The sequence below is a fragment of the Lemur catta genome, chromosome 6 (genome assembly GCF_020740605.2).
Source record: "Lemur catta isolate mLemCat1 chromosome 6, mLemCat1.pri, whole genome shotgun sequence".
Taxonomy (NCBI): Eukaryota; Metazoa; Chordata; class Mammalia; order Primates; family Lemuridae; genus Lemur; species Lemur catta.
Window position 1 is genome coordinate 6,597,061 of NC_059133.1, and position 23,050 is coordinate 6,620,110.

The 23,050-nt window shown below is 43.8% G+C and overlaps 1 protein-coding gene across 1 annotated transcript in view; it reads right to left on the reverse strand.

Moving 5' to 3' along the window:
• The window catches only part of SREBF2 (sterol regulatory element binding transcription factor 2), a 61,316-nt gene extending 38,266 nt beyond the window's left edge, over nucleotides 1-23,050 (reverse strand). Inside the window, exon 1 of the mRNA XM_045554795.1 lies at nucleotides 22,801-23,050. Within this exon, the coding sequence (XP_045410751.1) occupies nucleotides 22,801-22,888 (88 nt within the window). The 5' untranslated portion in view covers nucleotides 22,889-23,050. The remainder of the gene's footprint in view (nucleotides 1-22,800) is intronic.

The window sequence follows — 23,050 nt, forward strand, 5'->3', positions numbered from 1 at the left end:
AATTCATTTCAAAAATGTGAATTTGTTCCAATGTGTGATATATCAGGCAACAACTGAGCATAACATGAATTTTGCATATGCATGAGAGAAACACTAAAAAATGCATAAAACCATACTCAGCTGAAATGAGCCATATAGGAATGAACAAAATGTGTGCATGCACACACACATGCCACATGCACCTCAAACAGCTCAACAGGTCACTGCATGTGTTAAGAACCACATCCATCCACACTGGTGTCAGAACTTTCCACTGGACTTCAGACAGCCCTCCTTCCATCACTTCACAATTAACTCCCAAGCTGTAACTCACTTTCATAAGCAAATTTCAGGTCTTTTTCAAGGCACAGCAACTTATTTATTGTGGTATTTATATATTTCTTAATCACTTATTTGTAAAACTGTGTGACTATCTTATTAGGTTCTAATTTTTTTTAAAAGAATAAGCCCTTTCCCCTCCCCTCCCCTTTTTGGGTCACCTATTAAGTTTTTTTATTTGTTTGTTTTGGGACAGAGTCTCACTCTATTGCCCCGAGTAGAGTGCCGTGGTGTCAGCCTAGCTCACAGCAACCTCAAACTCCTGGGCTCAAGCAATCCTCCTGCCTCAGCCTCCCGAGTAGCTGGGACTACAGGCGCATATCACCATACCCAGCTAATTTTTCTATTTTTGGTAGAGATGGGGTTTTGCTCTTGCTCAGGCTGGTCTTGAACTCCTGAGCTCAAGTGATCCTCCCACCTAGGCCTCTAGGAGTGCTAGGATTATAGGCGTGAACCACTGCACCTGGCCTACCCATGAAGTTTTTTACGTTGTGACCGTTAACCCCCGTTTCCCCATAAACCCTGTGTTTTTTACTGCATGATTTTGCATAGCACGGTGATATTTAGGAACACACATGTTGCATTATAACAGAACTGACCACACACAAATTTTAATATTGTATAGTGAATTTACATGGTTTCTGTGTTACACTTAATAAAACCCCTCACTTAAACCTCTCTTACAACTTTCTTCATATTGACCCCTCTCTTTTTTTTTCTTGAGACAGGGTCTCACTCTGTCACCCTGGCTAGAGTGCAGTGGCATTATCACAGCTCACTGCAACCCCAAACTCCTGGGCTCCAGCAATCCTCCTGCCTCAGCCTCCTGAACAGCTGAGGCTACAGGCACGTGCCACCACACCTGGCTAATTTTTTTTGTTTGTTTGTTTGTTTTGGAGAGATGGGGTCTTGCTCTTGCTCAGGCTGGTCCAACTCCTGGCCTCAAGATATCCTTCCACCTCCCAAGTGCTGTGATTGCAGGTGTGAGCCACTGCTCCATGCCTGCTTTCTGTTTATTTTGTTTATTTTATCTTTCAAATTAGAGCTGTCCAACAAGCACAAGAACATAGAAGTAAACATAGTATGTGATATGTGTAGGCCACTGGGAATGAAATGAACCACAACCAGTGAAAGAGAGGGAGGTAAACACAAAATCTATTAATACTTCCCAGCAAGTACTCTGCTTGAGTATATAAGAATTCTTACACACTGATGAGCCTATCTCCCCATCTATGAATGATGTTTTTTCTAATAATTAAAAAATAAATCAAATGTAGACTAGCATAGCTGAGGGTCAGTTGTGAGATAACTTCTCATTTCTCCACCATTTGCCTATCTGTGATCACCACTGCTTTCTCCAGCACCTACAATATCAGTTACCCCCACTCCAGTCACCCAGAGGGGCAGTTGAGGAACTGGACTTTGTCAACCACAACCGTCAACCTAGAAGCCCTGAAATGCAAGCAATAACATAAGGAACAAAGGGACTTTTTTGTGTGTGTGTGTTTTTTTGAGACAGAGTGTCACTTTGTTGCCTGGGCTAGAGTGAGTGCCGTGGCGTCAGCCTAGCTCACAGCAACCTCAAACTCCTGGGCTTAAGCAATCCTTCTGCCTCAGCCTCCCAAGTAGCTGGGACTACAGGCATGCGCCACCACGCCCAGCTAATTTTTTTCTATATATATTTTAGTTGGCCAGCTAATTTATTTCTATTTTTAGTAGAGATGGGGTCTCGCTCTTGCTCAGGCTGGTCTCGAACTGCTGACCTTGAGCAATCCACCCGCCTCGGCCTCCCAGAGTGCTAGGATTACAGGCGTGAGCCACCGCGGCCGGCCAAAGGGACGGTTTTAACAGGTAAATTGTCATCTAAAATTGCTCCACTCAAAACACCAGGGGGCACATCAGAGCACAGGGACAGCATCATATACTTCAAGGGGATTCTGGGTCACCTTCCTGGGAAAAGGGAGTCTGGAGGTGTTGAATGACACAGGATGGCAAACTGGTGACTCAGGCATCCTATATTTTAAGTAACGGGTGAGCGAACTCTTTTTCCTGACAAAGAAACCACAAAGGAAAATTGGGTGGAGAGGTGGATCTTGTGTTTTGTAACATACACAAATGTGTCATATATTCCTTTGCATATACCAAATATTACACAATAAAACAATTAGGTATCAGGAGAAAAGGAAATAAAAAAGGGAACCCAAAGGAATTCTCAACTGGTCTTCTGGTCTGCTCTCTTGGGCTCTCTCTCTCCCACCTCCCATGGCAGCCCCAATGGGACCCAACTCTGCAGAAAAAAGAGAAGTGGAGGAAAAGAATAAAGAGAATTCCAGGCTTCTCTGGTTCACCACAGCAGGGGACCTGAGCCAGCTCTCAGCTTCAACCAGGAGAGTGACCTGCAGCACCACCTTCAACTGCTCCTCCTTCTTCCCTCTGCCATAAGTTCACTCTGAATTCCTGTCAGGTCTCCACCCATACATCATAGATTTAGCCTTCACTCTGCTATCGTACCCTGCCTTGATTTCAACCACAGCCTCCTACCCAGTGACAATCATCATCTTTGAATATGTTGTTGGTTTTTAAATCACTTCAAATTTCTTAAATACAAGCTTCAAAGATTCCTATATTGCTCCCATCTACTCCCAAGGGTTTCACCTCTCACCCACCTTAGTTGATCATCCACCCTGGAAAAATACTTCCTTTTCTGCACATGCCTTTGAAGGTGGAGTGGGGCAATCTTTTTGAATGTATCTGCCATGCCCTGCCTTTCCTACTTGTGACAACCCTCTTCCTTTTTTCAAACTCTGAATGTCACAATTCCTCTTCAAAACTACTTACAATTACTTTTACCAAGGACTCTTTTCCACCTCAGATCCAGCCATCTTTTAGCTCTTGAACTCAATTATATTTTGTTAAGAAAAGTTACCTAAAACTTGAAAATAAGGTAAAAAAAAAAAAAAAAACTTCGACACCCCCTTTAAAGTTAATACTAGAGCACTGCCCGACCTGCCTGCCTAAAGGTCATCTGATACTCTATGCAAAAATAACCTTGTTTGACTTTCTATTTACTACTGATTAGGGCCCCCATTTCTATAGTTATATGTTAACTTGCAGAAAATCCTTAAGACTTCCATCTGGCAGAAAAGATACGATTTTGTTTTCATTGTATTGCAGGGCATTAACCAGTTTTGCATCTAAGTTTGCAATCTTATTCCTGCATTCTTTTTTCTGCTATGTAAATATCAGTTTCTTGCATTCTCCTTTGATCCAGCTTTGTTATCCTGTTAGTTTCCTCATTAATAATGTTAATAAATTTTTGATATGTGCTCATGACATATTAATGTAAGAGTATGTTTTTAACTTTTTAAAAGTTTTGCTTTGCCACATTACGTACAGTAAATTATATTTTTAAAATGCTGCTGGGTGCAGTGGTGCACACCTGTAGTCCCAGCTACTAAGGGGACTGAGGCGAGAAGATTGCTTGAGCCCAGGAACTCGAGGTCAGTCTGGGCAACATAGAGAGAGCCCATCTCTAAATAAATAAGTAAAATGCTTTTCTTATGTCTTGTGCTCTACAAGTGCATGGACAAAATCTTCTACTCCCCTGTACCTCTCCAAGCAACAAGCACCCTGGTGCTAAAAAAACAAAAACTTTGTATCCACTCACTGAAATGCTCTCAACAGCAACTTTCATGTAACCTATAAAAATGGTGATCGTGTTTTCTGAACCTGAAACTGGAAAGAACATATCACCTCAAAATAGAACAAGAGGCCGGGAGCGGTGGCTCACGCCCCGGTAATCCTAGCACTCTGGGAGGCCGAGCTGGGTGGATCATTTGAGGTCAGGAGTTCAAGACCAGCCTGAGCAAGAGCGAGACCCTGTCTTTACTAAAAACAGAAGGAAATTAGCTGGACAACTAAAAATATATAGAAAAAATTAGCCAGGCATCGTGGTGCATGCCTGTAGTCCCAGCCACTCGAGAGGCTGAGGCAGGAGGATCACCTGAGCCCAGGAGTTTGAGGTTGCTGTGAGCTAGGCTGATGCCATGGCACTCTAGCCCAGGCAACAGAGTGAGACTCTGCCTCAAAAAAAAAAAAAAAAAAAAAAAAGAACAAGATATTTAAAAAATTTAGACTTGGAAAATCTGGACTAATTGATGTAATTTCTACAAAGCTTTCACTTTTGGGGAAGTAAGTATGTAAAGATTTCAATATGTTGAGCACCCACTGTGTACCAGGCCACAGAGATGATAATCAGTTCTTGACATCAAGGAGTTAGTCATACGATGGTTTGTGGAGTCTGTCACAGCATACATGTATATCTACAAGACACCAAAGAGGACACATAGAACATGATAAAATCACAGACTCCAGCAGGTTCAACAGCTCCCTGAAGGAGCTGGATTGAAGGCTGATCTGGATGCAGTGTATATTCTAGGCCAGGGAATCTCATGAGCCCAGGCAGGGAGGCACAGAGCTTCACAGTGGGCTGTTGAAGAGAATGAGTGACAGGCAGCCTGGGCAGGACATTAGGGGCCAAAGCACAAAGAGTCCTGCAACTCCTGGTAGTAAACTTGGCCATTTTCCTTAATAAAAATGAAGGAAAATCCACAGCTAGTTGTCCAACAATGCTCTAAAAGGAGAGCCCCTCCAGCCTAGTAGTTGCTCATTCTGATTTATAGGAGGAGGCTGATGCCTTGCCCAGAGCCCCATAACATGATGAACTAATTATGAATCATTCTGGGCCAGGCGCAGTGGCTCATACCTGTAATCCCAGCACTTTGGGAGGCTGAGGCAGGAGGAGTTTGAGACCAGCCTGGACAACGCAGACCCTGTCGCTATAAAAAATAGAAAAATTAGCCAGGCATGGTGGTGTGTGCCTGTAGTCCCAGCTACTTGGAAGGCTGAGGCAGGAGGATCACTTGGACCCAGGAGTCTGAGGTTGCAATGAGGTATGATGACACCACTGTACTCGTGCTTGAGTGACACAGTGAGACCCTGTTCTCCCCCTCCCCCAAAATAGAATCATTCTGAACAAAAACAGAGGTAGATTCTGAATTGAGAGGAGAATACAGAATGGCTGAAACAGAAAGATAACTTCATCAACTGATGAGTAAAATTTTCTGAAAATTAGTTAAAGAAGAGTTCTGGTTATGCATATAGCTCTAAAAAATGATCAACACTGGGAAATAGGCTACCTCCTAGGAACTACACAAAGAAAGGATTTCAGCTGAAAGTTAAGAGAGGAGGGAAAAAAAGAAAGAAGAAAGGTGACAAGGAATCATATTTAGGGAAAATAGCAGGATGTCCAGAAGCTAAACTGAGACCTGTTTTACGAGGTCAAACTGAATGGGTATTTCATGTTTATATTCAAAGGGAGGCTGGGAGCAATGGCTTATGCCTGTAATCCTAGCACTTTGGGAGGCCAAGGTGGGAGGACTGTTTGTGCCAGGAGTTCGAAATCAGCTTGAGCAACAGAGCGAGATCTGGTCTCTACAAAAAATATGACTTGAGCCTGGGTGATAGGGCAAGACCCTGTGTCTGTCTGTCTCTCTGTCTTTGAATTTATATTTATATATAAATATATATATATTGGCTGTGAATCCAATAATATAATTAATTGCTGTGCTATCTTTGTAATATTAATTTCCTTGAGACTCAGTCTCCTTACTTGTAAATATGAGAATAATCTAAACTCCGATGGATATATATTAATATAATATATAGGAATATATCAAGCATATAATAAAATGTATTTGATTCTTTCCAGGTTTTTTTCCCCTTATTTTTCTCTCTCCTGCACTGGGCCTCCATAGTGTTTTAAAAAAATTTTTTTTAGAAACAGGGTCGCACTGAATACAGTGCCCAGGCTGGTCTCCAACTGCTAGCCTCAAGCAATTCTCCCACCTCAGCCTCCCATGTAGCTGGGACCATGCCTGACTCTCCTCCCTAAGCTTTTTTTTAAAACAAATTTAAAAAAGGAAATATCTCCAGGTTAGATTTCAATAAACTTTTGAATAAAAGCCAATGGTGGCCAGGCGCGGTGGCTCACGCCTGTAATCCTAGCGCTCTGGGAGGCCGAGGCGGGTGGATCACTCGAGGTCAGGAGTTTGAGACCAGCCTGAGCGAGACCCTGTCTCTACTAAAAATAGAAAGAAAGTATCTGGACAACTAAAAAATATATATAGAAAAAATTAGCTGGGCATGGTGGCGCATGCCTGTAGTCCCAGCTACTCGGGAGGCTGAGACAGTAGGATCGCTTAAGCCCAGGAGTTTGAGGTTGCTGTGAGCTAGGCTGACGCCACGGCACTCACTCTAGCTCGGGCAACAAAGTGACACTCTGTCTCAAAAAAAAAAAAAAAAAAAAGCCAACAGTCACACTATTGACATTTAAAAGCAAAACGAACTCAGTGACAAAGCTAATAAACTTATTTCTGATTAGAAATCATTTTCATATTTTATTTAAATGTATAGAAGGTGACTGTAACTGAAATTAAATTCATTCATATTGATTCCATGTGAACAACATAACTATAGCTACCACTGACACCTACTTAGTACTTTATATCAACCCTGAGACCAGTATTATTCTATTTTACAAGAGAGGAAACTAAGGTTCAAAGAAATTAGATAATTTGCCCAAGCTCCCCACATAATCTACAAAATGGCTGAGCTGAGATTTGAATTTAGATCTGTAGTTAGGTTTGTCTGAGTCTTTCTCCTCTACCCATACTTCCCCCAACTCAAAACAAACATTTCTTAGATTTTACATTTACACCCATCACAACTTGGGAGAAAGCCATAAGACAGACCTGGAGTGATAATAAAGGAGAATTTGAGGTGTGTGTAGAGGGGCATTTAGGTAATCCATTTCATTACTTTCAGTATTAATTTCTATGCTAATGAAAGAAGATCAATTTAAGGGTAAGCATGTATGTTAACTGACTCACGAAGAGGAATGGGGAAGAGATACTTTTGCCTTGCTGTATTTTACAAGTATGCCTTCTCACTCAAATTATTAAATTATTCGCCAGATGAGACCTTCTGGCTGGACAAGATGCTCTTTTCTAGAACAGTTTCTCTTTAAATAAAGAACAAAGCAATAAAAGATATATCCCTTAAGACATGCATTTAACAAACATTAACTAAGATCCTACTATGTACCAGATACAAAAATAAATGCCTTCAAGAGGCACATATTCTGGTGGAGAAACCCTGTGTAAACATCTGCCAGGACTGGGTGCAAAGTGTTAGGATAAAAAGAGGTGGGTGGTGCAAGAGGAATGTGTTGGAATGTTGCTTAAAAAGCTGTTGTTGGCCAGTATGGTGTCTCATGCTGGTAATCCCAACACTTAGGGAGGCCAAGGTAGGATTGCTTAAGGCCAGGTAGTTGAGACCAGCCTGGGCAACACAGTGAAACCCTGTCTTTACACACACACACACACACACACACACACAAGCTGTTGCTGTTTTTTTACTGCTGCTGTTTTTTTACTGCTATTTACCTCATGTCTCTGTATGTGTATATATTTATATACAAAGTTTAAATGTGATGTTTTAAACTGGAAAACAACTTCATCAGCACTGTCACTCCATTGTTTTTACTTCTAACACCTTACTAGGCACTTTCACACATACTGTGTTACATAATCTTCAAAATCACTCACCCTGTAAGGTAGCTGTTTCAAGCACTTAGGGTATAAGGTACTTAGCATAGTGCCTGCCACATAAGTGCTTGAAAAGTGGTATTGGTGGTAGCTGTTACAAAACAAGTCCAAGTCCAAAGCAGGGGTGACTTGCACATGATCTCAGGCAGGTAGGTGAGTGGGGGGCAGAGTTAGGAGCCTTTCTCCCTCCTCCAAGTCCTGTGCTCTTTTCACAAGCACCCTGCTCCAAAAGTTGCCCCAAACCACCACAGTGAGGTGCTTCCTCTCAGAAGTTCCTCATTGGGGTTGCCTCACCTCAAGTTAGGTTCTAGAATGCTGCAGTCAACAACCCAGTTCCCACTCATGCAAGGCCCCCACCCAGCCACGGACTCTAATTCTTACTTAATGCTAAATTAGAGGTAGCAATTCTTGATACTGACATTTGAAAAGCTATCCATCTTATTCCATTTATTATTTTGAAATGTTTGCTCTTAGAAAGAGGTCAAGAGTAGACTCTGAGAACAATCAAGAAGAAAAAGCCCATGCCGATTAGTAGTAATGGTAATAATAAACCGCATAGGAATTGTTAACATTTACTGAGCTCTTACTATGTCAGCAATTACATTAAACACTTTACATAGATTTCTTCATTTAATCTCCACATAACTTTGAGGTAGATGCCATTATCAACTCTTACAAATAAGAAAAATGAGAGGTCCAGAGAGGCTAAGTAACTTGTCTAATGTCACACAGTCAGCAGGTGGTAGACCTGGGATTTAAAGCCAAGCTCCTAGCCACCACACAGCGTGCATGCTTTGGTCCTATTATCATATGGGTATCACCAAACAGAGCCTGGCATCGGGCAGGTGTTCGGTGAGTGCTCCATTCACGAATGAATAGAGCAAATGAGCTTGGGACCAAGCTCAGAAAGGGAAGGTTGTGTCATCCCAGGTCTTTCTTGTATTTCCCAACTCTTTGTCTGCTTCCACCCTGGCATCACACTGTTCTCTCTTTCACTCTCTTAAAACAGGAGACTGAAAGTTGAGCAAGATTCAGAGAGTGAGACTCCAAGGAACCAATCCTGCATGATCCTGTTCTGCAAGACAAGGCCCTGGAATGTCACAATGACAGGTCACTCACTGTCAACAAAGTCAGGCACAAGCCATTTCACCTGACTGTCTTCCTGGAGGCAGAGTCTACAACGCAGGGGACCTCAACCTTTTTCAGTCCTTAAACCATTCAGGCAAAAATGAAAGACCTCAACAACCCATCATCCTACCCTTCCATTCATTACCACATCCCCAAATCTAAGACTCAGGAGAAAAATAATACTTACAAAGCAGGTTATTAAATCAGGCTACAAACATCCATTCAACACTGTGTGTGCTGTGTACCATGTGCTGGGAGCTGGAGGATCCTAAGTGCCTTGCGACGAACCCAGCACAGAGCAAGGACTAAAAACTATTGGTTTTCTTCCCACCTCTCCATCTCACAGAGAAGACAGATAAACTCAACCAACTCCATAAACTGTGACAAGGGTGAGAACAGACAAGTGCCTCACAAAGAAAGTGCTATTAGAGAGCAGAGAAAGGACTGATCCAGGCAGGCAGTGAACGCTGAGCTTAAAGGATGAAGAGTTTTATAAGGTAGAGAGAACGAAGGGTATTCCAGACAAAGGAAACAGTTTGAGTAAAACCACAGCATCAGGAAATGTCCTGCAAGCTGCTGCAGTAGGGAGAGCATGCAGCAAAGTAGAGAGATGGAGCTGCTTATAGTTAAACTGTGAAAAGCCTTAATGCCACCATAGACATTTCAGAGGTGAGGAGAGGCAGAGAAAACCTAGTAGATATTTGCCACTTTAGTTTCATTAGTCCATCATCAGACTTGACCCTCCCATTAGCATCCTGATCTTCCTTTGGAGACTCCTGGTGCGCAGTCTTGGAGGGAGGTAAGGCTTCCTGCCTGTCGGCTCTGATTAACACACACTCCCATCAAGACTGTGACTCTTGGCCGGGCGCGGTGGCTCACGCCTGTAATCCTAGCACTCTGGGAGACCCAGGCGGGAGGATCGCTTGAGGTCAGGAGTTCAAGACCAGTCTGAGCAACAGCGAGACCCTGTCTCTACTAAAAATAGAAAGAAATTATCTGGACAACTAAAAATATATATAGAAAAAAATTAGCCGGGCATAGTGGTGCATGTCTGTAGTCCCAGCTACTCGGGAGGCTGAGGCAGAAGGATTGCTTAAGCCCAGGAGTTTGAGGTTGCTGTGAGCTAAGGCTGATGCCACGGCACTCTAGCCCTGGCAACAGAGTGAGACTCTGTCTCAAAAAAAAAAAAAGAGTGTGACTCTTGGGGGAATGACCCAGGAAAGCAAGAACAATATGTAGATCCCCAAGGTGGTAGGGTCCTAACAAGGAGCCACCCTTGTCTCTGGCCCATTTTCCAAATCTGGCCCTCCAGCTTTTCTGGTCAGTCCATGCACCACCCTTCTGGTAAACTCCTTTTCTGTTCAAGCTAGCCAGAAGCAGTTTCTGTGGCTTATCACCAAGAATCCTGACTGATAAAGAACACACTGAAGCAAGGAGGCACCTGATCAAAACTGTGTTAGAGGAAGATAACACAGTTATCAACAGTGTAGTCTGCAAAAAACCCAAACACCAGCACTGGTCAAGCCCTTCAAAATGGCTGTTCACTCGGCCTGGACACGGTTCCTCTCTCCTTCCACCCCTGCATCCCTTAGACTTCAGCTTATAAGGTACCTCCCTGAGAAGTCCTCTCTGATCCTGCCCCCTCCACTAGTTAGGTGCCCCTATTGGATGACATCCTAGACCTTCCAGATTCAGATCTTTGGGGGCATACCCTGGGAGTTCACAGACACATTCAAGTTTAAGAATCTCTTACTGTACTCTGGCCACATTGATTCACTTGTTCCCAGAACATGCCAAACTATTGCCAACATTGGTCCAATTCCATTAAATATTTAAACAAACACCCTGCCCCTTCCTTTACCTTCTAAAACCCTATTCACTCCCTCTTCACAACTCAGCCCAAATGCCAAAGTGCCTGTGAAGATTTTCCTAATTCCTTTCCTTAGTGTTCCAAGAATTCGGAGTTATTCCTCTGTTATGGCTTCTGCTGCACTTTTCCTTGTATAATGGCTGGATGTTTAAATGTGAACTCCCTGAAAGTAAGGACCATTTCACTCATCTCTAAAACCCTCTAGCACTGTGCCATGAATATAGTGGATACTCATTCGTGCTGAGATGTATCAAAGCAACGATTTTTTTAAAATTTAAAAAACAACTTCTGACCAGAGAAAGGGCTCCTCAACAGACAGGCTTCCAGAGTCAGGGCATCTCCCACCTCACTCTCACCGGGCAGGGAAGAATATGGGATCCCACATCAGAAGACCCAAGTTCAACTTTACTTCTTCAGGATAGGAAACTTCAGGCAAATCACTTTATTTCTCTCAGTGTCTTTACCTGTGCCTAGGGAAATGGGCATAAAAATCAAGCACCAACCTCACAGCACTGTTAGGAAGACAAACGTATCAGAAGGATTTATGTAAAGCACAGGGCCTGAGCTGGGCAGACATCACTTTCACAAGGCAGCTCCACAAGTGGTTCAGCAGCTCAGAGTTTCACCACTGTTCCAAACCAGAACCTGAACCCAACTGACCTGTTCCACAGGCCAGATGGAGGAGCAAGATTGTGACATTTAGACACATATTCATTAGCAATTCCCAAGGCCTGAGAGATGCAGAAAGAGCTCTGTTTTCCAATTTGCAAGTCCTTCAATGGTTTAGGATTAGTTTCTAAATAGAAGTTCCCCAGGGAACCTTACCTTGAGGCCCAGGCTCTGGGATTCTGCTACTCTTTAAAAAATTCCATCATGTCAACAAAATTTAACCCTTCAGTCTTGTGGTCCAGAAGTGGAACACTTTACACAGCACTCTGTGACTGCTCCTCTGTGTCCTGCCCACCACACCTACAAAAGCCCTTTCAACAGGGAAAAACATTCCCAAACCATATTCTAAAAAAAGACCCCTTGGTCCTACATCAACTTGCAAATTGATGTTCATTCAGTTCCTCATTCATTCTCACAGAGACAAAAGAGTGCTTAAGCTTACGTAATTCCTGCAGCACTTATGATGTACATATCCCCAATCCCCACCTTACTGAGGAAACTAAAACTCAGAAAAGTGCTGTGGGACGTGGGAGAAGTCACTTTAAGTACCCAGCACAGAGCAGAAACCTCTTGATAAACACATATGTCAGTCATATGTCACTTAACAATGGGGATACATTCTGAAAATTGTGTTGTTACACAACTTCATGGATGTGTAAACATCATAGAGTGTATTAACACGTACCTAGATGGTACAGCCTACTACACACCTAGGCTAAATGGTATAGCCTATTGCTCCCAGGCTACACATCCGAACAGCATGTTACTATACTGAATACTGTAGGCAATTGTAACACAATGGTAAGTATTTGTTTATGTAAACTTATCTACACATGGGAAAGGTACAGTAAAAATAAGGTATAAAAGACAAAAAAATGGTACACCTGTACTGGACACGTCCCATGAATGGAGCTTTCAGGACTGGAAGTTGTTCTGGGTTAGTCAGTGTATGAGTGGTGAGTGAATGTGAAGGCCTAGGATATGACTGTACAACTACTGCAGACTTTATTAATGTTAATACACTTAGGCTACACTAAATGTATAAGAAAACTTTCTTTCTTCAATAATGAGTTAACCTTAGCTTACTGTAACTTTCATACTTGATAAACTTAATTTTTTAAAAACGTTTTGACTCATTTGTAATAACACCTGGCTTAAAACACAAATACATTGTAAGGTACACAAAAATATTTTCTTTCTTTATATCCTTATTTTATAAGCTATTTTCTACTTTTAAAATTTTTTATTTTTATTTTTTACTTTTTAAACTTTTTGTGTCTTAGTTTTGTTGAAAACTAAGACACAAACACACACATTAGCCTAGGTCTATACAGGGTGAGGATCATCAATATCACTGTCTTCCACCTCCACACTTGTCCCACTGGAAGGTCTTCAGGGTCAACAAGCATGGAGCTGTGATCTCCTATGATAACAATGCCTTCTTCTGCATACCTACTGAAAGACCTGCCTGAGGCTGTTCTACAATAAATTTTTTTTATAACTAGAGAAGCATACTCTAAAACAATAATAAATTGGCATATAGTCGCTGTTTAATAAAAATAAAGTAACGATAAAAAGTATATTAGATGCATAAACCAGTAACACAGCCATTTATTATCAAGTACTTTGTACTGTACATAATTGTGTGCTATATCTTTATATGACTGGCAGCACGGTAGGTTTGTTTACACCAGCATCACCACAAACATGTGAATAATGTGTTGCACTATGACATTATGACAGCTACAACCTCATATAGGCAATAGGAATTTTTCAGCTCCATTATAATCTTATGGGATCACCATCGTATATGTGGTCCATTGTTGACTGAAACATCATTAGGTGGTGCATGACTGTATACAATGGAAAACAACTATCTCAAGCTGAGTGTCCAGCCCTGCCAGAGAAATAAACAGAAAGCCCACCCAACTAGCTCAGAAAAACTAGTGTGATTGATTTTTAAAAACACAAATCAAAGTATTGTGAAAAATGAGGCTACTCATAACAAAAGGGCATTTACTAAAATATCTGCAGATTTTGGTAAAAAGCGGTCTTAAGAGAATTACAGTGAAAGGAAACAACTTCTAGAATACTATGAGGGATAGTAAGCCCCAAAGAATTTTTATGTGAGGATGCACTGAAATTTTGGGGCAGCAAGGGCTGCTACCCTGAAACTATGTGAAAGAGAAGTCAGACAGGCAGAGTTCCAAAGAAACAATGTAAAATAAGAAACCATTTTCCAAATCCCCCTGAAGCAGAGCACTGAAAATAAAGAGCTGCTGTATGTACCTTAGGGAGCAATTTTAAAAGTAAAAAGAGAGCAGGCAAACCAAATGAAGGATCACTCCAAGAAACTCAAAGCAGCAGAAGTCTAAGACAATCCCAATCACCAGGGTCCTGGGAAAGCAAAGAGGACATCTGAAGCACTGGAAGGGATGGCTCAGGAAGTTGGTCACTACCCACTGACTGTCCAGTGGTCTTGAGCACAGAGAAGTCGAGTGAGGAGCCAAAGGCCAGGACAGAGGGGTCTATATATGTACAGTGTTGGGGGTGGGAGTGGTGTGAGCTCTAAACTGGCAAAGGATGGCAAAGAGACAGGCAGAATAAAGAGTCCCAACTGGACAATGCCTAGAGGATGTGGGGAAACAGGCCCTTTCCCACACACTAGTGGAAGTATAAATTGGAACAACCACTATGGACAGCAGTTTGGGAGGATCTAACAAAACTACAAATACACACAGAGCCAAAAGAGAATGTTAGTTCCTGCCTCTTCCTTTTATATTTTATCTCATTGGATTCTTGTAGCATCTATGACGGAGATAAGCGCCATCCTCACTTTGATCCAACAATCCCACTTCTGGCAATTTCTCCTGTACCTATATCTACACATGTGTGAAATGACGAATTTACAAGCTATTCACTGTAGCCTTGTTTTTAATTCTGCAGATCCAAGTACCAACTGTATACTCTATTAACAGCAAAAGACTGAAAACACCTTCATATGTCTGTCAAAAAGGGACTGGTTGAATGAATTACAGTACATCCACACAATGAAAAACCATGCAGCAGTGGAAAAGTCTGGAAAGATCTCTGAGATACATGTTAGGTGGGGAAAAAAAAGGAAAGGTTCAAAAGAACAGGGCTTGTAACATGCTACCTTTTTGAGTCAAAATAAAAAAGAGCAAAATTAAAATCCCTATTTGTTATTTGCTTGTATTTGTAATAATAAGTTCTGAAGGAGGTAAAAGAAACTAAAAATTTAATTACTTGCAAAGAGATGGGGTGGTAGGACTAGGCAGATAGTGAACAGGGTTGGCAGTAAGACTTCTCACAGTACCCTTTTATATATTTTATTTTTAATCACACAAATACACTATCTTTTCAAAAAATAAAAATATTTTCCAAGTTGTAATTCCCAATCACCACAGTAATTTGTAGCACTGGAAACATTTTGAAATTGAAAGGGCTACAGCTGGCAATGTGTAAACCAGCTCTTTACATGAGGACTCCTCTGCAGGAAACACATGCTCATCAACTAATTCCAAAGTGACTTGTTCTTAAGTGTTCAGAGCAATAGTGCTCATGTTAAAGAAAAATTGCAAATGATGAAAATGTTCAACAGGTACATGGGTATGTAAGTGTTTGCCTACTGGGTGGATTGATTACATTAGATTGTATGTCCACCACACCTCAGCTATTTCAACATATACCAATCTGTGTGTGAAAACGTTGGAATAATATTTGTGTACATCAACAAAGTTCAGACAAGAATCCAGAAGGATATGAACAATTTGATATTCAGATAGTTCTAAATGAATAAAGTTGCTTAAGAATTTCCTTTTTCATGGCTCACACCTGTAATCCTAGCACTCTGGGAGGCCTAGGCAGGAGGATCGCTCGAGGTCAGGAGTTCGAGACCAGCCTGAGCAACAGCGAGACCCCCCGTCTCTACTAAAAATAGAAAGAAATTAGCTGGACAACCAAAAATATGTAGAAAAAATTAGCCGGGCGTGGTGGCACATGTCTGTAGTCCCAGCTACTCGGAAGGCTGAGGCAGGAGGCTTGCTTAAGCCCAGGAGTTTGAGGTCGCCATGGCACTGTAGCCCAGGCAACAGAGTGAGACTCTGTCTCAAAAAAAAAAAAAAAAAAAAAAAAGAATTTCCTTTTTCAATTACAAATTTGAGGAGAGAAAAGATCTATTTGAGAAAGAAGCAACAATATACTTTTTAAAAAATGTCATGGTATGAGCTGAGTATTAGAACTACATAAAAGACTGTTCAATGAAAGGCAGGCAGCACTCAAGAACATTAGGCCAAAGGCCTGGGTGTGAATGCAGAGAATGTTTGTCAAGGGCGAGGCCAAAAACACAGAGGAAGGAGGAAAAACCCAAGGGGACTTTGGTTTGGTGGTCTGAGTAACCCCAGAAAGCAGGTCCCACGATATGTGATGGGATGAGACCAGGAGCTAAAAATGGATGGAAAATAAATAAGCTCTGGACAACAGCAGCTTTTTCAACCAAACATTAGCGACAGTGATATATACTCAAGTGTCAAACAAAGCTATGTCTTTAAAAAGGTATACACAGAACAAAAAGTGAACCTGTGCTTCACCTCACTGATCAGTTTTTCCAAAGTACCACTCACTGTAGAAATGTGAAATCAGTTTCTATCCCTTCTCCTCACCTTGACTTCCCAACGGCGTGCTGACCACAATCATCCCTGAGCTCACTCCTAGCTTACCCAGTTGGCCACTCCACGCTTCTCAACGACGTGAATAACCAAACTGAACTTGAAGTGCTTTCGTTTCCTCATTGGATACACCTTTACAGAGCACCTATTCAGCGACACATACTGACAGGGCACCTTGCCAAAGATAAAACTGGGTATTTGCAGGGAGAAGGCAGCAGACAGTGCCACGGAAAGGCTCAGGAACTGAAAGCGCCTCCACAGGCTGGGTACAGAGTGGGCCACCAGCAGGAAGTCTGCATGAATGCGGGTATCAGACACAGTCAGCTCTCCCCACTAGGTAGGGACAGTGACTGACAGCCCAGTCATATCAAGGAACATCGTCATGGAATCCAGAATACCAAGGATAAAGGCAAGATCCTAAAAGCTTCCAGAAGAGAAAACAGGTCACACACGAAGGATCAAGAATCAAAATGCTATCAGATTTTCAACTACTAGAAGTGAGAAGACAATCAGGTACTGCCTTCAAAATTATGATGTAAAACTATGTCCAACCTAAAGTTCCAAACTCAACCAGGCTACGAAATTGGAATGAGGTTAGAATAAAGGTATTTTTAGACAGGCAAGGCCTCAAAAATTTACCTCCAAGTATTCTTTCTCAGGAAGTTACTGGAGATTGTGCTCCATCAAAACAAGGGAGTAGGCCGGGCCCAGTGGCTCACGCCTATAATCCTAGCTGGGAGGCCGAGGCGGGAGGATCGCTCGAGGTCAGGAGCTCGAGACCAGCCTGAGCAAGAGTGAGACCCCGTCTCCACTAAAAATAGAAAGAAATTATCTGGCCAACTAAAAATATATATAGAAAAAATTAGCTGGGCATGGTGGTGCATGCCTGTAGTCCCAGCTACTCGGGAGGCTGAGGCAGTAGGATCGCTTAAGCCCAGGAGTTTGAGGTTGCTGTGAGCTAGGCTGACGCCACGGCACTCACTCTAGCCCGGGCAACAGAGCGAGACTTTGTCTCAAAAAAGAAGAAAAAAAAAAAAAAAAGAAAGAAATTATATGGACATCTAAAAAATATATATAGAAAAATTAATTAGCCAGGCATGGTGGCACATGCCTGTAGTCCCAGCTACTCAGGAGGCTGAGGCAGGAGGATTGCTTGAGCCCAGGAGTTTGAGGTTGCTATGAGATAGGCTGATGCCACGGCACTGTAGCCTGGGCAACAAAGTGAGACTCTGTCTCAAAAACAAACAAACAAACAAACAAAAAAAAACCCATCAGATTGGGCAAAAAGAGGGAGGGCTCCAGGAAAAAAATGAACTGACGATCACACTAATTTAGGGCTGAATTAGTTATAGGAACATAGAAACTAAGCAAGTGAATAAATGGAACTATTATAAGTCCTAGGAAAATACAAACAACAACAAAAAATGTAGATCTACCAAGAGAAATGAACACTTATGTCCACACAGAAGCTTGTACATGAATGTTCACAGCTGCTTCATTCATAATAGCCAAAGAGTGGAAACAGCCCAAATGTCCATCAACTGTTGGGTGGATAAACAAAATGTGATGCAGCCGTACATGGAACATTACACTGTGACATGCATGGACCTGGACAATAGGTGCTAAGAAGTCACATGTTGTCTGAGGACATTTATGAAATGTCCAGAGTAGGCAAACTCATAAAGACAGAAAGTAGATTAGCTCATTGAAAAAATTCTTCAGCCTCCAAAGAGAACACCTGCCTCTACTTGCCCAGCTCCCACTCACTCCTGACTCCTTCCCAGTTTATCTGGCAGCCTTAGACTCCCCTCACCTGACTGCTCTGTCAAAGGTCAATCACCTAATCACTAAATCCTATGACTTTCATAGCTGTCACCTTTGCTGTCCTGTTTCCATCATTCACTGACCACTGCTTGAAAAGCTCACCTCCTCTTAGTTTATTACAGTTTCCTCACCTCAAACCTCCCAGTTCTCTTCTCTCATCTCTATCCTCAACTCAACAATAGTGACTAGTCAATCTCCATCTATTTTGAACTTCTGAGCATCTGGCCTCTCATTTCCTACTAGATGACCCCCAGGCATCTCAATTTCAGCCCATTTAAGAAAAATTTTCATAATCTCCCCAAACCAGCCCTTCCTGCAGGCTTCTGAACTCTCCCAATGCCCCAGTCTCAAAGCCTTAATGGGATCTTAGAATTCTGTCCCTGCTCTGCTTTCAGGGTCATGCCTTCACTGAGGACCAGTCCTGTCACGTCTAGCATTTTTCTTTTTTCAAAAAGATGGAGGTCTCCCTCTGCTGCCCAGGCTGGAGTGCAGTGATGTGATCGTAACTCACTGCAGCCTCCAAGTCCTCAGCTCAAGCAATCCTCCTGTTTCAGCCTCCTGGGTGCCCAGCTAACTTTTTATTTTTATATTTTTAGAGACAGAGTCTTGCTAGGTTGTCCAGGCTGGTCTTGAACTCCTGGTCTCAAGTGATCCTCCTGCATCAGCCTCCCTAGTAGCTTGGACTACAGGCACATGCCACCATACCCAACTAATTGTTCTACTTTTTGTAGAGAAAATACAGCTATTATTGCCCAGGCTGGTCTCAAACTCCTGGCCTCAAGCAATCCTCCAGGCTTGGCCTCCCAAAGTGCTAGGATTACATGTGTGAGCCACCATACCCAGCCCACCACCCTTTAAGCATCATCATCTCACACCCAGATGGCTGCAGTTTCCTAATTGGTCTCCCTGCCTCCAATCTTCCTTGCCTATCACCACAGCTGAATTTTCTTAAAACCCGTGATTAACGTGTCCTCTTCTTCCTTGAAAATCTTCAACAACCCCCTCCCTACATTCCACAAAACATCCTACATCTGGAGCACAGTTTGGCTCTAATTCTCCCCTCAGACCTCATCTCCTGTTTCCTTATACACTGTGTATTCTAAGAAATCTCTACTAATCTTTCATTTCTAGAGGCAGCTTGGTCTATCTCCTTCCACATGCTTGTCATGCTGCTCTTACCACTCATCCTTCTGGGTTCAGCAAAAAGTTCACCTCTGACTGTGCCTTTCCTGATCCCAGTGGAAGAGGATCCCACCCCTCTGCCCTTCCGGAAGACCTGGTGTATAATAGTGCATGAGGCCCTTTCTCAAAGTACAGATATATAACACAAAAGGATGTGGTATAGCTATTCTATCACAAGAGACCTGGGGGCCTGGGACAACAGAACATTCTTCAGTAGAACAAGGCTCTGGAGATCAACTAGCACGCATGTTTTGTTGGGTGCCTACAGTATATTTTTTAAAAAATTGAGCCAACATATAAAAATCTGGAGATTTCACATAAAAATCCAGACTTGGCCATTTTTGAAAAAGAGATGCTGACACCTCTTCCAAAAGGCCTCCCTGGACAACCACGTCTAAAGTAGGTTACCCCAGTCACTCTGTAATATGGCCCAATTTCATTTTTTTCGCAGTGCCCCACCAAAGTTGTTCATTTACTTTAACTTGTTTTTCCTCCATCAAGAAGTTAAGCTTCCTGAGAGAAAGGAAACCTTGTCTGTCTCGTTCAAAGTTCTCCTCAGCACTTTGTTCATCGTGGGGGTACTTAGAAGCCATTCGAGATGTGCTGAAGGAGTGAACGGATCTGGCCTCCTCGAGCCCATACCCATGAAGGGTACCAACAGACTGGACGGAGTGCACTTTGTGCAACGAAGGATGCCTGCCTGCCTACCCCTCCTGGGGGCAGGCATGAACTCTCTAGGTTTCAAGTACCCCTTATCCCCACCATACATATACAAAGAAACTAAACGTACTCACACTCACTATCTCTCCTCTTTCTCACCTGACTGGCTCCTAGAAGCATCTAAGCTGGCTTCCCTTGATCTATACCAACACCAAACCATATCCAGTGCAACCTAGTATCCTGCCCAGCCCAAGATCACTGGATTCATTCAGGCATTCCACAGATATTTAGTGTGCATTCTCACTGTGCTGGGCACTGTTCTATGTGCAAAGAATTCAGTATGAACAAAACAAAGGTTTCTGCCCTCATGAAGCTAACATTCAGTAAGGGGAACAGAAGGGTGAGTATCAAGGGCTACTTGTATCTGCAGATCACTGACCTTCAGCCTGTCTAACCCTTCTTGTCCTCCAAGGCCCAAGTCAAGAGCTACCTCCTTGGTGTGGTCTTTCTGATAAGTCAGACTTTACCAAGCTACCCTCACCGCGGCCTTTCACTTACTGCCTGTACAATCATAAGCTGTTCTATACTAGTATTACGGTTTGTTATTCATTTCAAGCTCCGCAAGGCTATAAAATTCTCTTTCCTATCATTCATGGTTCCTTATAGCTCAGAAACCACAGCCACCACTTGAATACTTATTGATCAACTGAAGATAGAGAACCACTTTTCCCAAACCTGGCCTCCAGGTCTCTTGTGACAGAATAGCCACGCTACTTCCTTCTGTGGTATATAATTTATTTTGAGAAAGAGCCTTGTGTACTATCATAAGCCAGGTCTTCTGGAAGGGCAGAGAGGTGGGATCATCTTCCACCGGGATCAAACCTGGTATGGGGACCTGTGAACACACTGAACCACAGTGGTAGTTTCCAGAGTATACATTTTATTCAGCAATCTATGACGATAAAGTTACTACTAACCACTAGATAACCACATTACAAATTAAGAATAAGGAATCGATTATGGAATAGAAATGTAAAATGCTCATGAATTTCTTTTTGTGCCCTTGCTGGTAGGCAGCTTGGATGTATAGTATGTCTTACTGTAAGTTAACGAACCACCCTGGGCCTCAGTTTCAGCATCTGTGAGAGGGAGATGATTAGTGTAACAGTCCTTTCTACCAGATAGGGTTGTCATGGGGATCGAGAACATCAATGTGTATGGGTGCTTAACACAGGGCCTGGCACAGAAGTTCTCTAATACAGTAACTGCCCTTGTTACGTTCCAAGAACCCCTGTACCACCTACCTGCCATTTGTTAACCCATCTCTGTATTTAGAAGCACTTAGTGAAGAGTCTGTGGTTAGAAGTGAGGCTTTAATGAAGGGTCTTACCATACTGCCAGGATGACCAAAATGGAAAGCAAAGACAAACCAAGGGGAGAAATACTACAAAAGCAAAATGGGAAAATGGCAAATGGATCCTATCAATTAGCTGCTGTCATTTATCTCTTCCCCCAGAAGAGAATCTTCTGCTGCCTCTCTTTCTTCATCTTCACAATGGGAATGTAGCCATCGTACATGCCTGCTAGACTGCAGTGAGATCCTGGACACGAAAGCATTTTGTAAAGTAAAAAGCACAATGCACCTGAGTTACTGCTTAAGAGCATGGGTTCTGGACCCTCCAAGGTGAGTGGCCTTAGACAAGTCAACATCACCTGGCCTCAGTTTCTTTAATTACCATATTAAAATAGGGGTAATATCTATCTCTCAGGATTGTTGTGAAGAATAAGTGAAATAACACAAAGTATCTGGGGCCTAGAACATCAGATCTCAACTATTGAGAGTTATTAAGATTACTAGCTTATTCACTGGACTTTTCGTCCCCAAAGGTGGGGTGCAAAGAAACCAACACTGGCCCAGGAACCAGGAGAACTGGGCTCTGTAACCAGCTGGGTGACCTTGGGCAAGTCACTGACTCTCTCCAACCCTTGATTCCCGTGGTCGCAAAATGAGAGCATTTTAAGAGAGGATCCCTGGGCTCCTACCAGCTCTTCCACTCCGCTGTTAAGATCGCTGGAACAAAGGCCACCCGCTCCCCAGCCTGTACCCGAGGGGCAACAACTCAAAATTCCTTCTGCTCAATTTCCTTTGCAGTGTGACAGCAGGAGCGCCCAGGTCTCCATCCCGAAGAGATGCTTTCACACTCCGCCGCCACCGCTCGGTTCATCAGCAACCTGCTTCTGCAGCCACTGCCCAAAGTTTCCCAGAGCGCCTGGCGACCCGGCCGTCGGTCAATCCCAGGAAGACCAGGGGTGGGCGCCGCAGAGACTGGGGGCTGGGTCCCGGGAATCCCAAAGCCGCTCCCGCGGCCGGGCAGGGAGTGACAGACAGGTGCACCGCGCGGCCGCGTGCGGCAGGAGAGCCAGACGACGGGTAGCGCGTGTGGGCGCGCGAGGGAGGCGGCGGCCGCGCGCTCTCCCCAGGCCGCTCCCCGCACTTCAGGGCCCGCGACTCTCGCTCCACCCGCGGCCCCGCACTTCGGGACTCGCGACTCTCACTCCACTTTCGGCCCCGCTGCGCCCCCGACCCCACGGCACCCGGCGCAGAGCGGCCGGGACAGGCTCACACTCGCAGCGCCGGAAGGGTCGGGGACCGCCGGGGCGACCACGCGCGCGGGGTTCTTCCCGCGCGAGCCGGTGCTGTCGGGGGGTGGGCGCACGCGCACCCGCGCGCACCGCCGTAACCCCTTCCTCCCCGCGCGCCCCCAGTACTCCCACGCACCCACCCACCACTCACCGTCGATGTCCCCCAGGGTCAGCTCGTCGCCCAGCTCGGTGAGGGTCTCCATGGTCTCCAGACCGACCAGCTCGCCGCTCTCGTCCATCGCCCAGCCCAGCGCAGAGGCCCCCCTGCCGTCCCGCTCAGGGAGACGCGGGGGCGGTGCCGCCGCCACCACCCATGACACCCGACAGCCCCGCCCGGTACCGCCTCACGGGCCCGAGCCAGCCGCCGCCATGTTTGCGCTGCGCCCCGGCGCCGCGCGGAA